The 15,015-nt window shown below is 42.5% G+C and overlaps 1 protein-coding gene across 2 annotated transcripts in view; it reads right to left on the bottom strand.

Annotated features, from left to right (window-relative positions):
* MTMR4 (myotubularin related protein 4) overlaps positions 1 to 15,015 on the bottom strand; it is a 76,211-nt gene that overhangs the window by 32,792 nt on the left and 28,404 nt on the right. Inside the window, exons 1-2 of one of the 2 annotated variants that reach the window (XM_083172042.1) lie at positions 8,953 to 9,135; positions 4,435 to 4,521 (exon numbers count right to left, since the gene is read on the bottom strand). In XM_083172042.1, the coding sequence (XP_083028168.1) occupies positions 4,435 to 4,521; positions 8,953 to 9,000 (135 nt within the window). In that variant the 5' untranslated portion in view covers positions 9,001 to 9,135. Of the gene's footprint in view, positions 1 to 4,434; positions 4,522 to 8,952; positions 9,136 to 15,015 lie in introns of those variants that run through there. The other variant, XM_083172044.1, reaches the window with a different exon arrangement.

Here is a 15,015-nt window from a genome sequence, read left to right on the forward strand (position 1 = left end):
ATATAAATAACGGAAAATAAATAAATGTGTGTGTGTGTGTGCGCATTCCATTTACTGTACAGTTCCAGGCAACAGCTGAGCTGGTGTGCAAATGCACAGTGACCCTTTACATTCCTACAGCTGGAATAGGTAATGAATGTTTATATCTGCTGAAGACCTAGTGTAAATAAGTTATGTGCTGATCTTACCAGGGACTATTGTAAAAACCTAGCACCCTATATCAAACTATACAATAACAGTATTGGCATCTACCACCCTGGCATAATACCACTGTCCTAACTTATAGTATGTCATCATTGGAAATTGTCGCACTCCGCATTGAAAATCCTTATCAATTATAGGGACTATAAGCCTTGCTTTCAGGACAACAGCGAGAGATCCGTGAGGTACCTGTATGACGTCTGCTAGGAACTTGATTTTGCATGTTATATATACACAGGGACTGTGCCGTCTAGTGTTAGCACAATAGTGTACAATATATAGGGGTGCTAACCACCATTCAAGCTTCTGTACCCCGTATTCAGCAAATATTTTTATCTATGTATATCAAACTCTACATTGCTATATCTACACATACACACTCCAATCCCACTCACGCTGTACATACCTTGCCAGAATACTCCTAATTAAATATTTAATATTTGATCACAAGTAATGTGCGGTAAAACCTGTGCTGCAACTGAGAACTAGTTAAAAGCCCATCAAACCGAAGGCTTCTGCAATGTACGTTCCCTTTTAGCCCACGAACTCTGCACGCCACCCCCAGTCCCTATCTGCCCCTACAGCCAATCTGCCTTCACAGCTCCCTCTCTCCATATCCAGCAAGTTTGAAACAGATCAGTGTCCATGCAAAAATTGCTTTCACTTTGTTAGTTTAGCACACAACAGGAGTCATTTGGTCCGTTGAGTGGCCTCTAGTGGTGAGAGAGCTAAAGGACTGTTTAAATATTCACTAACAACCAACTCCTTCAAATTACAGTTTTATGGATATACTAACAAATACATAAGGAGAACTAAGAACCGTTGTGCCGCTTGCTGTAATAGTTGTGTTGTTTGCCTTACTAACCAAAGCTGTAATAATTATTGGAAAGTGGTCACCTCATTTTATGTAATATATGTTTTATGCCTACCGGCCGGTGAATTGTAGAAGTATTGTGCTTTTTTTTATTTAATAGTTAAATATTTGAAACATATATTTCCGGACCAGCACCGTTTTTCTTTTCTGTTCTGGTTGTTCTAATCTAAGGGGTGAAGTACTCCCTTAACAAAAACAGCAGCTGATTCGGTAATAGAGATACATTTAGATCAGCGCTCTGTCATTTTGCTTTTTGATCTTTAGCCATATAATTATCTTACATAAATGGTTAATTTGACATTCACGTTCATTAAGATGTGTCCACACTGAGCTATTGGTCTCTACTCTGGCAGACCGGACTGGCAGACCACTCATTGAGTACCGGCGATCAAACAAATCCCCGTGGCTCTAGTGTGTACGTTGCTCTAGGGTTAAGAAAGTCTATTAATCGTTAATATGGTCACCTATTTACATTCACATTGTTTCTAAAACCACTTTTGTCTATAAAAAAGTAATAGGACCTTTAGGACTATATTATTGTATTTAAAAACATACGCAACGGTTTATTTTTCCACAGGAATTATATATTTAAAAAAAAAAAAAAAAAAATCGATCAAGTCCATCACCCAAGAAAAACCTCATTATGGGTATTCCTTTGGGATGTCAGTCAATCATGCTCAAATACCAGTTGCCAGCATCCAACGACGCATGTGAGCAATCACGTCTTTTGCACTGTGTTGTATGTCCTTTAATGTCCTACATCTGCTTCTGCAAGGTCTTCTTTTCAGGAGATATATTTGTTTGGCCACTGCAAGCTACTGTACAACTATAAAAGCCTGCTACAATTTTTTTCTTGGCAATTATGCTACAAATATATATATGTATGCACCGCAGAACACAATGCTATTCTATGAATAATTAACAATAACTGTCCGAGAACAAAAATACACTCATACACTGGTTAGGAGCACTACTGTACATTACCAACACGTCAAAGCACAAATCCAAAAATATCTTTTGACAAAAATCATTACCCATATCTTCAAAGCACGAATGAGTACCAGATATAATAGAAACCCATAAAAGTAACTAAAGCAGTAGTAGAGAAGGCCATTCTATCTACTGTACCAATTCCACTTGGAGGCCCTGTAAGAAATTGTACAGCAGAGCATACACCTCGCATAGACTTGAGCTAGTCATTTATAAAGGGTCTGACTCTTGTGCACCAGTTGGGAAGGTCATTGGTGAGAGAGGGGGTAGTTTCCAAAGGGCGGTGCGGAGGACGTCAGCCAGGTGTATCGGAGTCTGCGGGGAAAAAAACAGCTTTGTCGGTGACTGCAGGTGGCCTAGTGACAAGGTGGTGACAGCCGCTGATCACCGAGCTCTGCCTGCTGCTTACAGAACAGAAAACCCAGCAACACACATCCTCAGGTGGCTGCAGAAAGGGGCCGATGTCCTGCCTCAGGTGGCTGCAGAAAGGGGCCGATGTCCTGCCTCAGGTGGCTGCAGAAAGGGGCCGATGTCCTGCCTCAGGTGGCTGCAGAAAGGGGCCGATGTCCTGCCTCAGGTGGCTGCAGAAAGGGGCCGATGTCCTGCCTCAGGTGGCTGCAGAAAGGGGCCGATGTCCTGCCTCAGGTGGCTGCAGAAAGGGGCCGATGTCCTGCCTCAGGTGGCTGCAGAAAGGGGCAGGGGCATTGCTATTTTGCAATGTGCTCAGCAGGGACAGCATTCATAATCCCATGTACAGGGTAAGCATACACATTCCTCTGCACTTGCTGTATGTAATAACTGAAGTTTGCTCCACTACCCTCTTAAATAACCATATCTGACCACTCTGCGACCCTCCCATCTCTAAAATAAACACAAAAATATACTGCACCACAGAGTCTATGCAAAGTTGTGCTGCGTATGTAGCAACCAGACTGGCAGGAATAGGAGGTTCATATGTTAGATGTCCATACACTGTAGAGCAGACATGTGCTAGTGACCGGCTGCTTGGCACTGGCTAATGGGTACAATGTGTTACCCACTGATGGGTGAGTAGAATGAGTTAGTCTTTGGCTGCTGAGCAGAATGTGCTAGGCACAAAGTATAATGTGCAAGTGACCGGCTGTTTGACAATTATGTGCCACCACTAGCTGCGAGGTGTAACGTGCTGCTCACACACTGCTTGGCACAATGTGTCCAAGCATCCAACTGCCGGCCCCCACACTGGGGAATTCACATTGCATAAACAGTACACATTTTCATATGAAACACAAAAAGGGTCTATCGATTTAATTGCATAGGATATGCGATTAACAATAAATGGGCACCAAATTTAACAAAAAATAAATAAAAATAAAATAAATAAAATAGCCTCACTTAATTGACCAACAGATAAATATGACTCAGACTATGGAGTCATGATGGGACAATGCTCTGCAATACTAGGACCCACTGGGGCTTTAAAATTACATTTTACTTTTCTCATATTTTATTTTAATTAATATTTGTATCACAGGTTGAGTATCCCTTATCCCAATATCCGTTATCTGAATTATTCAGAAAACCATACATTCCAGAAAGTAAGTGTGTGTGTGTGTGTGTGTGTGTGTGTGTGTGGGGGGGGGGGGGGATGTAATGTATGATATGTAACTGGGGGCATGATATATAACTGGCACTACTGGGGGCACGATATATAACTGGCACCACTGGGGGCACGATATATAACTGGCACCACTGGGGGCACGATATATAACTGGCACCACTGGGGACACGATATATAACTGGCACCACTGGGGACACGATATATAACTGGCACCACTGGGGACACGATATATAACTGGCATTACTGGGGACATGATATGTAACTGGCACTACTGAATAGTCTTATAGGGGGGTATTTAAACCGTGGCAAATTTTTCACCAGTCCCCCCCCCCACCCCCCAAAAAAAAGCAGCAATTAGATTTGCCTTATTCAATCTGTGTGGATTTTTTGGTGGCTTCACTGGTTTTTGGGTCCGATTTCACCCACGCAGATTTGACAAAAAAAAAAAAAAGGTGAAATCTGAAATCCTGTCTTGACCATTCTTTGTACATCTTCCCCTAATTAGGTGACTAACTATAACTGTTACATTATCGTAGTGTATATATTATAGTATTTAATATGTAAACATTGTATCTTGCAGTGTGCTCAGCAAGTACAGCATTCATAATACCATTAATATGGTAAGCATACACATTCCTCTGCACATGCTGTATGTTTGGAAATTATGTGGCGACCACTAGCTGGATGGTCCCCAAGCAACCTTGCATTCTGTGCGTGGTAGACGTTACAACAATACAGTATATTCACGTCAGCAATGTGGTAGCCTAACCTGTAACTTATCTTCCTCCTTCACCAGTTCCCTAGGTGGGAACAGATCCTTGGCTTGGATGTATTCCAGACTGGGGGGCTCTTCACCCTGCAAGAAAAAAAATAATAATGCAAATTGAGGATAGAAATTACAAGTGATGAAGTGATCGCTTCTATGTCACTTTCCTTATTTTACAGAACTTAAAACCATATCAATTAGTCACATTTGTTTCATTTTTAAAGCTCTCGAGGCCTCTTGGAGAATGAATTATATAAATAAAATGATTATTCATTCTTTTTAAATGTAGCTTTCATTCTCAGTAATAAGTTTAGTATACCATAGATGAGGAGCACTGTATACACCGGGAATATTAACGTGTGGTGCTCCGGCTGTTGTAGAACTACATATCCCAGCGTGTCCTATCAGTTTTGCAATTAGGACATGCTAAATCAATGGTATATTAAAATTATGAATGAAAATTAGATTTAAAAAAAAAGTGACTTCTTTGTTATCTACCTCAAAAGTGTGTAGGTCTTACACCAACTGCAACAAAACTCATTCATCTGAATATCCCTGTATAGGATCACAGGTAATAAACCGCAGAAATAGGACAGCAGTCTTTTACCTATGCTATAAATAGATCCAGTTAGATGGCAATAATGCTGTCCGTAGTCCTCAGACTGTGCACCCGCCTTGCCTGGGTTGGTGGTCCAGGACAAATTCAAATAATTTATGGTCAATTTAAAATGCAAAACTAAGAGCTTGTGGCTTCAAACCAATCATTTGTCATGTTAACAAAAAGAAGCACCTGTCCCTCACCACGGAACTGAACTAGGATGACCATCCCGGAATTTATGGAATTTTATATTTTTTCTTAATTTCACCATAAGAAGCTTTCGAAGTACATATTTTCATCAATACATTAAGGTAGTGGTTCCCAAACTGTGTGCCGGGGCTCCCTGGGGTGCCTCGGGACACATGTAGGGGTGCCCTGGGTTGGTGGTCCAGGACCAACTCACATTATTAATAGTTAATTATTTATGAGCAAAACCAGTGCTGGTGGCTGCAAATCACAAAATGTGTACAACCAGAAGCAAATCCTGCCCGTTACCACATAACTGACCCTAAGAATCGCATATAAACCCAATCTAATAAAAAAAAAAAAAAAATTGCTGTAGGGGTTCTGTGAAAAAATTCTGATACTCTAGGTGCCGTGATTCGAAAAAGATTGGGAACCTCTGCATTAAGGCATGCAGGCCACCATCACTGCTTGAAAAATAAAACTTATGCAGAAAATGTTTGCGAAAAATTGCTAGTTATCAGCATAGGCGTGCGCAGCACAATTTATTAGGGGGTGCACTGTCAAAGGGGTGTGCCTAGCACCACCTATTGGGCGTGTCTATTACCACCAATCAGGCATGTCTATCATCATCCAACACGACCTCTACGCTCCTCCCAAGATCTGCGTCTCTCATCCACACTCATTACCCGCTCCCATTCCCGACTGCAGGACTTTCTTCGGGCTGCACCCACTCTGTGGAATGCCCTCCCAAGCACAATAAGACTCTCCTCCAGTCTCCAAACCTATAAGCGTTCCCTGAAGACTCATCTCTTCAGGCAAGCTTATCAAATTCCAGAACCAGTCATAGAACCTTGCGTTCTGGTGGAATCGATGCAATAAAGAATACAGTATCTATCCTTATGTATCAATGCCTATTTCCCTATAGATTGTAAGCTTGCGAGCAGGGCCCTCCTATATTTTGACTGTCTGTAAATACCCTGTTTTGTTGTTTCACTGTCTGCTATTGTAAAGCGCAACGGAATATGCTGCGCTATATAAGAAACTGTTAATAAATAAATAAATAAAATAAATCTATTGGCACTCACTACAATATACAATATCTCTCAACCACTCCATAATATCCTGCACATTTTAGTTATATCTTCTAATTATTCTGTTAATAAAGTAAAAAATATGTATGGATGACACAGGTATTTATTGAGATGACATTTGTCTAGTACAATTAACAATGCAAAACATATATAATTGATTCATGGGCACTTCTTTTAATGGAACACAGTTCTAATAACCAAAAGTCTTTGGTAAAAGGTATTGCTAGCGACAGGGAGGTGTTCAGGCACAGCATTCGGGGGGGGGGGGGGGGGGGGTGCCTGTGCACACCTAACACTCAATGAGCGCACTCCTAGGGTTATCAGGATCGGTCTTTCCAGGGAAGTGTACTAAACCACATGCTTATCCGGTCCACATGGGCAGTCACTACTAATCTGGCCCACAAACACCAGTTTGCATCCACGTTGTATATCCGGCATGGACATTATGAATGAAGCAATAAAGCGATTTTGTGTCGCCGAAAGGTGCACTACTACACAGATTTGTAATTATTACAAGACACCTATTAATACTGTAATCCAATTCCTATTAATCCTTTTGGGTCCTGCAAAAACAAGATAACCTGCATGTTCTGCATAAGAAAACTGCAACAGGTGGTAGTGTTCTCAGTTAGGTAGCATATTAGGTAACTCTGGTTAATGTTTGTCAAATGGTCACTTGGCGAAACTGATCAGCGCTACCAACATCTCACATGGTTAGTTTTTATGTTTTTTTTCCCCCAAGGGTAGTAAAAATTTAAAAAATAGAAAGATTTTTTTTAATTACATTTTAGAAAAGTAGTAGTAGTAGTAGTAGTAGTAGTAGTAGTGATTCAATTCAAAACATAAACAAAAGAGAATACACAGTTGGAAAGTAGTTCTCCACTCATCATGCAGTTTCTACCGTATGGGTAGATTTACAAAACTTTGATTCTTACCCTTTGAATGCCAACATTGCTGTGAGAAAGCCTCAAAAAATCTTGTTAAAAATGTCAGCGTCACTCAAAGAGCCCGTTCTGTTTTTGGGCGCAATATTTAAATAAACTTCAATTTACTGACTTCCAGATGGAGCTGGCTTTAACTTTGCAGGGGATGGCGATTCCATCGTCAGCCCCGCCAGCGACCGCCAGGGGTGCACGAGCACGAGACGCTCGCATTTATTTATACTAAAAGAGCAGTTTCTGTGAGTGAAACTGGCATTTTTAGCTGATATTCTGAGGATCGCTCACAGCATCGTTGGCCCTTCAAGGGTTAATTGCTCTTGATCGTTCGATTAGAATCTCTCTTAACATCGATCTTGGGCTTCCAGGGCTAAAACATTTACTGACATTTAGAAATAAATATTTCAAAGAAACAAAACCACATCAACGGTTACAAAATATTTATTTTTAACCCTGAAAGCCGAACATCGATTAAGATGGATTTGTAATCGATGTGAAAACAATTAAATATACCCTTGCCACTATTAACAAAAGAGTAGCAGGTTGTAGCAATGTTATACGCAGAACGAACAGTTTGTCCCGGGAACAGACAGACCCATTTAGAAATGAAAACGAACCAAAAGTTCCACTACGCAGTTCCAATAGGCCATGAAAATGATTCATGGAGATGCATTATAGGCATTTAATCCACATAATGCTCCGCTGGCCTTGAACATAAATCTAGTATACATTTAATCTGGAAAGAATAATATACTGACACTTCAATTAGTTTGAACGCTGGAGCACATAGCAAAAGAGGAAAGAGCACACAAGACAGCAACGTCTGCACAATAGATACCAATTACTGAACTCCTGAGTGACGTGGAGACACTGACTTACAAGATTGTTTATGGAAATAAACGATAATTAAGTGCCACTAGAAATGAGCCTCCTCACTATGAACACAAAAAGGTGATATTTATGTATAAACAATGATATGTCCTATGGCCAAACAAGACACAGCTACGTGGTGGTTTCGCTGTGCAACAAACTGCATAAAAACCAGAGCATTCGGCCAAGTGCCTTGTAAGACAGAGCTCGCTGTCACTAGGCCTAGACAGGTAGCATCACTGAAAGGATATGTTCCTTCTCCAGCTCGGCCAATATACAGAACACAATATCCCTGGGACTGGATATGTGAGACTCAACTAAATCACACTGCTACGGCCACATCTAGAAATACTCCCACGGTACTCTAATCACTGTGCCCAATATCTAACAGCCTTAACATGTGCAGCACACTTCTCACTGGAAATCTGGGTATCCCGGAGGCAGAGAGACACAGACGTGTGCAGAGCAGGCAGTGTCTCATCATTTGCAGCTACAGGCAGGGCATGCACCTACAAGGGAGTGGTTGGCCAAGATTTTCCACAACTGCTCCCTACCCACACAAGCACCCTGTCACTAAGGGCTCCTCTGCCTGGTCCCTTTAAATGACTTGCACACCTAGCTGCACATAACACAGCAGATCCCTGTCCACATCTGTCATCTCTCACACACAGACACATACACCCTATGTGCTAGCTTACAGATACCTGGGTGAGTCAGGTTGCAGCTCTGCTTTCAGAGGGCACAGGGCACAGACACCCTGGCAACCCCTCCCCCTCACCAGCCCTATTCTGCTGAAAGCAGCCCACCCTCCCACCACCCTGAGGCTTAGGAGACTCACAAAGCAGCTGAGCACCGAGCAGTGGGGACGAGGTGGGGGCTCAGTCATGCTGGCAGGGACCGGCCGCAGCTCTCACACAAGGGCTGGGCCGGTGTCACCATCGCGTAGCCTCTTCTGCTGCTGCTGCACCCAGAGCCAGCTCACTGCGGCCGCTCCATCGCACAGAGAGCAGGGGGAGGAGCGGGTGTCTCAGCTGCCAGAGCTTCCTCCTCTGGCACAAGCACACACCCCCTCCCATCTGCCGGGTAGGCAGGCCCGCACACACACACACACACACACACACAGCCATAGGCTCTGCTGCACAGTATGCCTGTATCTCACAGCAGCACACACAGGGCAATGTGCAGGGCATGGGGCATCACCCCTCTCACTGTCACCTGTGCTCACATTACTGACACACCCCCTTACTGACACACGTACAGGGAAGCAGAGCATAGCAGCATGTGCACAGAATAAAAAGACAATATAACTAGCAGATGACATGGGTATGGGTCATTTGGTCAACATGCATTGGTCGACCACAGAACGTCGACAGGTTTAGAAGTTCCACACAAGCATTAGGTCAACAATGGCTAGGTCGACAGTCAAAAGATTGACATGAATTTTTCACTTTGTCTTCAGGCACACTATTGCCCTAGTGCAGTGGTTCCCAAACTGTGCGCCTAGGCTCCCTGGGGTGCCTCAGGTTGGTGGTCCAGAACCAATTCAAATTATTTATGGCCAATGAAACAGGCAAAATCAGTGCTTGGGGCTTCCTATTATAAAATATGTGGGGAAACAGAAGTGAATCATGTTCCTCACCACATAACTGGACCTAAAGATGACATTTAAGCACAACTTATTTCATTTAAATATATATATATATATATATATATATATATATATATTCTTGGTAACAAACTTTGGCCTAGGGGTGCCCTGAAAAATCTTCTGATACTCTAGGGTGCCGTGATTCAAAAAAGTTTGGGAACCTCTGCCCTAGTGGATGGTAGAGCATGAAATACTGCCAGTCGGCACAAAATAAAAAAGTGAAAAACATGTCAACCTAATGACTATGTGCCCATGGAACACCCTGATTGAATAATTTTAGTGGGGGGGGGGGGGGGGATTATCATCTATATCTCGATCTATCCATCTGTCTAGTATCTGTTGTGTGAAACACTGCCATATGTTGGCAGCGAGTGAAACTACATCTTTCTCTCACACATGCACACAGAGACATTCACAAGGTAGCAGACTAACTTTTGAAGCATTTGCTTCGAGCGGGGCTTACTAGTTTATATATATCGCACACCCAAGCATTTCTGAAAACAGTGGAGTAAAAAAAAAACTAAATCACAGAAGTATTCTGATAAGGAAATATGTACACATAAATGACTGACAGTGGTATTGAATTACCCCAAGTAACCGATCAAAAATCATATCAGTTTTTTTTTCAGGAGAAAAGTGATCAGGACTTATTTGGAGGTGGGGGTTGTATTTGTTGCCATAAAGCACTTTGTCCTTATTCACAGCAAGGACTTTAAAATGTAAAATCTTTAAAATTACTATTGCCGTGTACACACGGCAGCGATATGGGCTGATGTCGCTGGCAATATGGTCGCGTGATGGGAGTGTGCACCGGCGATAAATCGATGGGTGCACGCTCCCGTTTTCAGCCCCGTTATAAATCGCTGGTCACAGGAGCTTGCTCCTGCGACCAGCTGATCACCTCTGCGGCTCCCCCCGGCAGAGGTTTCTTTTCATCAGCGACCATCTCTGATGAAAAGGAGACATTGAGCGGTATATCGATATATCACCCCGTGTGTAGGCACCTTAAGAGTCTAAAGATTTAGAATACGTATAGTGCATACATCAAAGGGTCACTTCACCAATGCACCAATCTGTAGACTCAGATGATTGGCAAAACACCATACGTTAAACACCCCTGAGGATTTCAAACTTTATTGGGATGGGATCAGACCCTTTTTTCATCTTGTTGGATTTTGCTGATCCCCGATTTAGGCATCGGAAGAATGGAAAATTGGCCTGATACAGGTTTGATGTACTAACCCCTTAAAGCTAGGTTAAAGTTAGGTACACAATTTGATGACCCAACAAACAACTGCTGTATAAGCACAACATTATCCCACATACCTATACATGTGTGAATGTTACTAGTAGGTCCTTTATATAAGGGAACTTAAAAAAAAAAAAAAAAGGTCCACATTTCCCTCTTAATAAGGACATTTTATATTGACAAAAGCTTTGAAGCATAAAAACCTGTACACAACTTTTTTTTTTTTTATAAAAAAAAAAAAAAAAATATTCACACTCTAGGCAATCATTTATGCGTGAAGAATATGATTAAGCACAACGGTCTTTTAATAAGAACAATTACCATGGTTGTTAAGCATGCATCATGCATGGGAATCGCTACTGTATCCCAACCTACATGACAAAGAAGGCAGTGTACTGTAGCTTCCCTGCTGAACGGAGATTTCCTATAGCGCTACACCAGCGGTCCCTCCTGCTAGAGGTGATAATGAAATGCAAAGAGAACCTCTCGCTGCCTGCACTTACACCTCTCTCTCTCGCCTACAGTTATACTTTGCTGAAAACCTGGTAGGTGCAAAGAATAAGAGCAGCGTCGCCAAGGTCCTGCCGGCTTGTGCGTGTTTAATAGTTTTAAACATACAGCTATGAATAGCATGTGTTTATGCTTATATGACTGAGAATTGTGTAAGACTGATCTAAAAGTTCAATTACAGTATGAATACAAGGGGCTATAACACATATAGAACACTCACATGAGAATAGTTACAATATTGCTTCCACAACTCTGTGATATATATACCCACGAGATAACTATATCGTCTGCGGTTTGGGTCAACAATATCAGCCATGGGTGGACGAGTTGAGCATACACACTGAAAGATATTGGTAAATGATACCATTTGTCTACATCACCAGTTCCTGCTAAACATGCAAGTCGTTGGCTACATAGCCAAAAATCAACCTGCATGTTCAACTGCCGGGGGGGGGGGGGGGGAATCATTGTTGATGCACTGGAGCGCACATCATTTAAAAGATTCCACTCAGAAGGACCTGTGGTTGTTGGTCGTTAGCCGCTCTGCTGCTAAATGGGTTTAACCGACAAAGCACACACCCAAATCTCTTGGATTTTTTCCAGGGATCTTGCTACATACATCCTCTCGGTGGCCCCTGGTCAGCAAGAACCAATCGCTTTCTGCAGCCTCAATCGACCCCCTCCCTGCTAAGCAGCATTATCTAGGCAGTATGATCTACCTCACCTGCCTTTTAGGTAAGGCTGCCCCAAGGACAGTCAGGTTTTGACATGCCCTGCCTATTCTTCATACTAATGTTTGCGAATCACTGATCTTGAATAACAGACAGTGATGCATTGCTGTAGTAGAGCGAGACAACTTCTTACAAATATACACATTACAGCACAGGAAGTAAAGGAGCAAACAGAAGAGGGCAAAACAACAAAAAATGCTAATGCTCTAAATAGAACCGGTATCTGGTCATTAGGACAACCACTAATCGGCAACACTGAAAATATACTTCTGCCTGCTGACCATTAGTGGTCGACCTAGACACCATCATACCATAACCAACATAACCATAATATCAGACAAAAGAAGATCTATATTCTTAATTAAAAAGATGGTCCCATACCAAAAATGCAACAGATTAAATAGCATAGAGTAGTAGACCAGAACAGTATTCCCTAAGATCCAAAACACATCTAGCTAACATATCGCACAGTATTGTACAATTATGACAAATACAAAATAAGTACAACATATAAACGCACATCTGCAGCCTCCCAGTTACTGGATTGTTTGGTCCACTGATAAACACAATCAGGCCAAACACACTAACAAACTCTAACCATGTGCTGTAGTGTCTCATTTGGTACATAAACGGTCATTTCATTGTAAGGGGTTTATTCAATTTCCCGTCGCTATTGCGGACAGGGGAAATAGCGGCGGGGCTCTATTAAATGGGGTCTTCCCCGACAGCATTGAACAGGGATCTTGGCAGAACGAGCTTGACTTTAGAAGCAGTCGGGCCGTAGATTGTTGAGCTCCCGGCCGCAACTTGACAATCCACGGCTGTATCTCGCGACCACACCACCTTTTCGGCATTCGGCAGGCGGGACATTGAATCCCACCAGGTGATTTTAAGTCAAGAGGGCCGAAAACGAGAGAGGGTCACAGCTGTTGGGCCAGCCCGAAAGTCGTGACCCTGGATTGACTATCCCCCTACAACTAGAAAAAAAAAGCTTTCAATTATACCAGAATGTAAGGTGAAAATAATTCTGCAGAGAACCTTTAGTAGAGGGGAGAGGAGTATGAACGTATAACAGGCGGCAAGGTTACGTCTACACATACATAGGTGTAACCAAAGCTCAAGCCCAAAATTAGAGCTGCACTCATTTACTTGGTCCTTGGTACAATCACAAGACATTATCTCACAAGACGAATTGCTGGAGACTAACCAATGCCTATGCCGGACTACCAGAGAGTAATATTCAGCTGCTCCAATGAAAGCAGAGAGACACTGCGGCACACAATGCAAACCCCAGACAGGGCATTACTGTGCCAAGTAACATACATTAAGTAAATGAAGTATTCAGACTAATGAAGTTAGCAGAAGAGTACACTGCAACGGTCTAAAATGAATGCCTTCTATCAACTCTTCCTTTGTTCTGGGAACATTACTTTCTGAATAGAAGGAACACAGTGTTAAGGATAAAGACCAGGAGTCATATAAATTCAGCAAAACAGTATATACTAAAAATGGCCTTATATAAAATTTAATGTTAATAAAAAATTATAAAAAAAAAAAAAAAAAAAAAAGAGCAGAACGTGTAGGACAGCAAAAGCGGTCTGTAAGGGATGAGAGTCTGTCTGGGCTGCCTGCATATCATATGATTTGGAACCAAGGTCTGGCTGATGAGACCTATGTGGGGAACACACTTGGACCCGTTTCACATCGCTAACACGGGTAGCCCTCAGTTTAATGGGCAACAGGTCAGCAACCCGGCAATTACCCGGGTCCGAGGAGCAGTGCGAGAGGGATATTGCAGGATTTCACCCTCAACTGATTGACCAGACTATTGAAAACATACAATATTGTACATACACACACCAAGCAGTTATTGGTCTATTAGGACGTCAGTCCTTGGGATATTAGGGGTCTAGTATATGAAGGGTCTAGTTATAAAGGGTCAGATTTAAATTAATAGCAGCGTTAAACCAAAGGAAACCAGAAGGGAAACAACAAACCAACATTACTTCTGAAGGACTGCATTATAACCACAAAACTCGAGATCCTCATGTGGCCTCCACTCACCTTTGCCATGAGAACACCTGGACTAGGCCCACCACCCTTACGGCTGAGAACATCAGGCCTACCCCTCATGGTGAGCATGGAGCTGTTAGGGGAAAGCACCAGGGCCAGCGTATGTAGCAACACCTCCCCCATACTTGAATGTGCCCCTATACTGCTCTCATAATTCCTGGACATTGATGATTCTTTGAAAATGATTTCAAAATATTTCCTTGTCATCAGTCCCCGGCAAAGGTGTGTTTATATCTTTTCTCTCTCTCTTCCCCCACAGCACATAAATACCCCACCATGTGCTTTTCCTGTAATGTATACCTCCACAGATTGCACACCCTGCCAGCGCTGACCTATGCAGTGCACCAAGCTGGTTGCCTCAGATGGTTTCTCTGCGGGCAGGATGTGGATCATGTGGATCCAAGCAAGTATTTGTTTTCCAATATATGCATTGAGTCCTTGTATAGCTCGCCTCCTAGTGTGTAACCTCCGTAGTGTGCCCACCATGGCTGCCTCATCTGGTGCACTTGTGGATGGGATGAAAAATACATGGACCTAAATATACACTGAAATCACCCATTTTGGGTAATTTCTTTTAGGGGTAATCTATTCCACCAAGGGTAATCCTACCCAGAGCACCTAAAATGGCTGCCACACCTGGTACCTTATTAGGGTAGAGTACACAACCCATGGAAGTTATTATCAAAAATG

This window comes from Crinia signifera, chromosome 2 (assembly GCF_055691185.1).
Source record: "Crinia signifera chromosome 2, ASM5569118v1, whole genome shotgun sequence".
Classification (NCBI taxonomy): domain Eukaryota; kingdom Metazoa; phylum Chordata; class Amphibia; order Anura; family Myobatrachidae; genus Crinia; species Crinia signifera.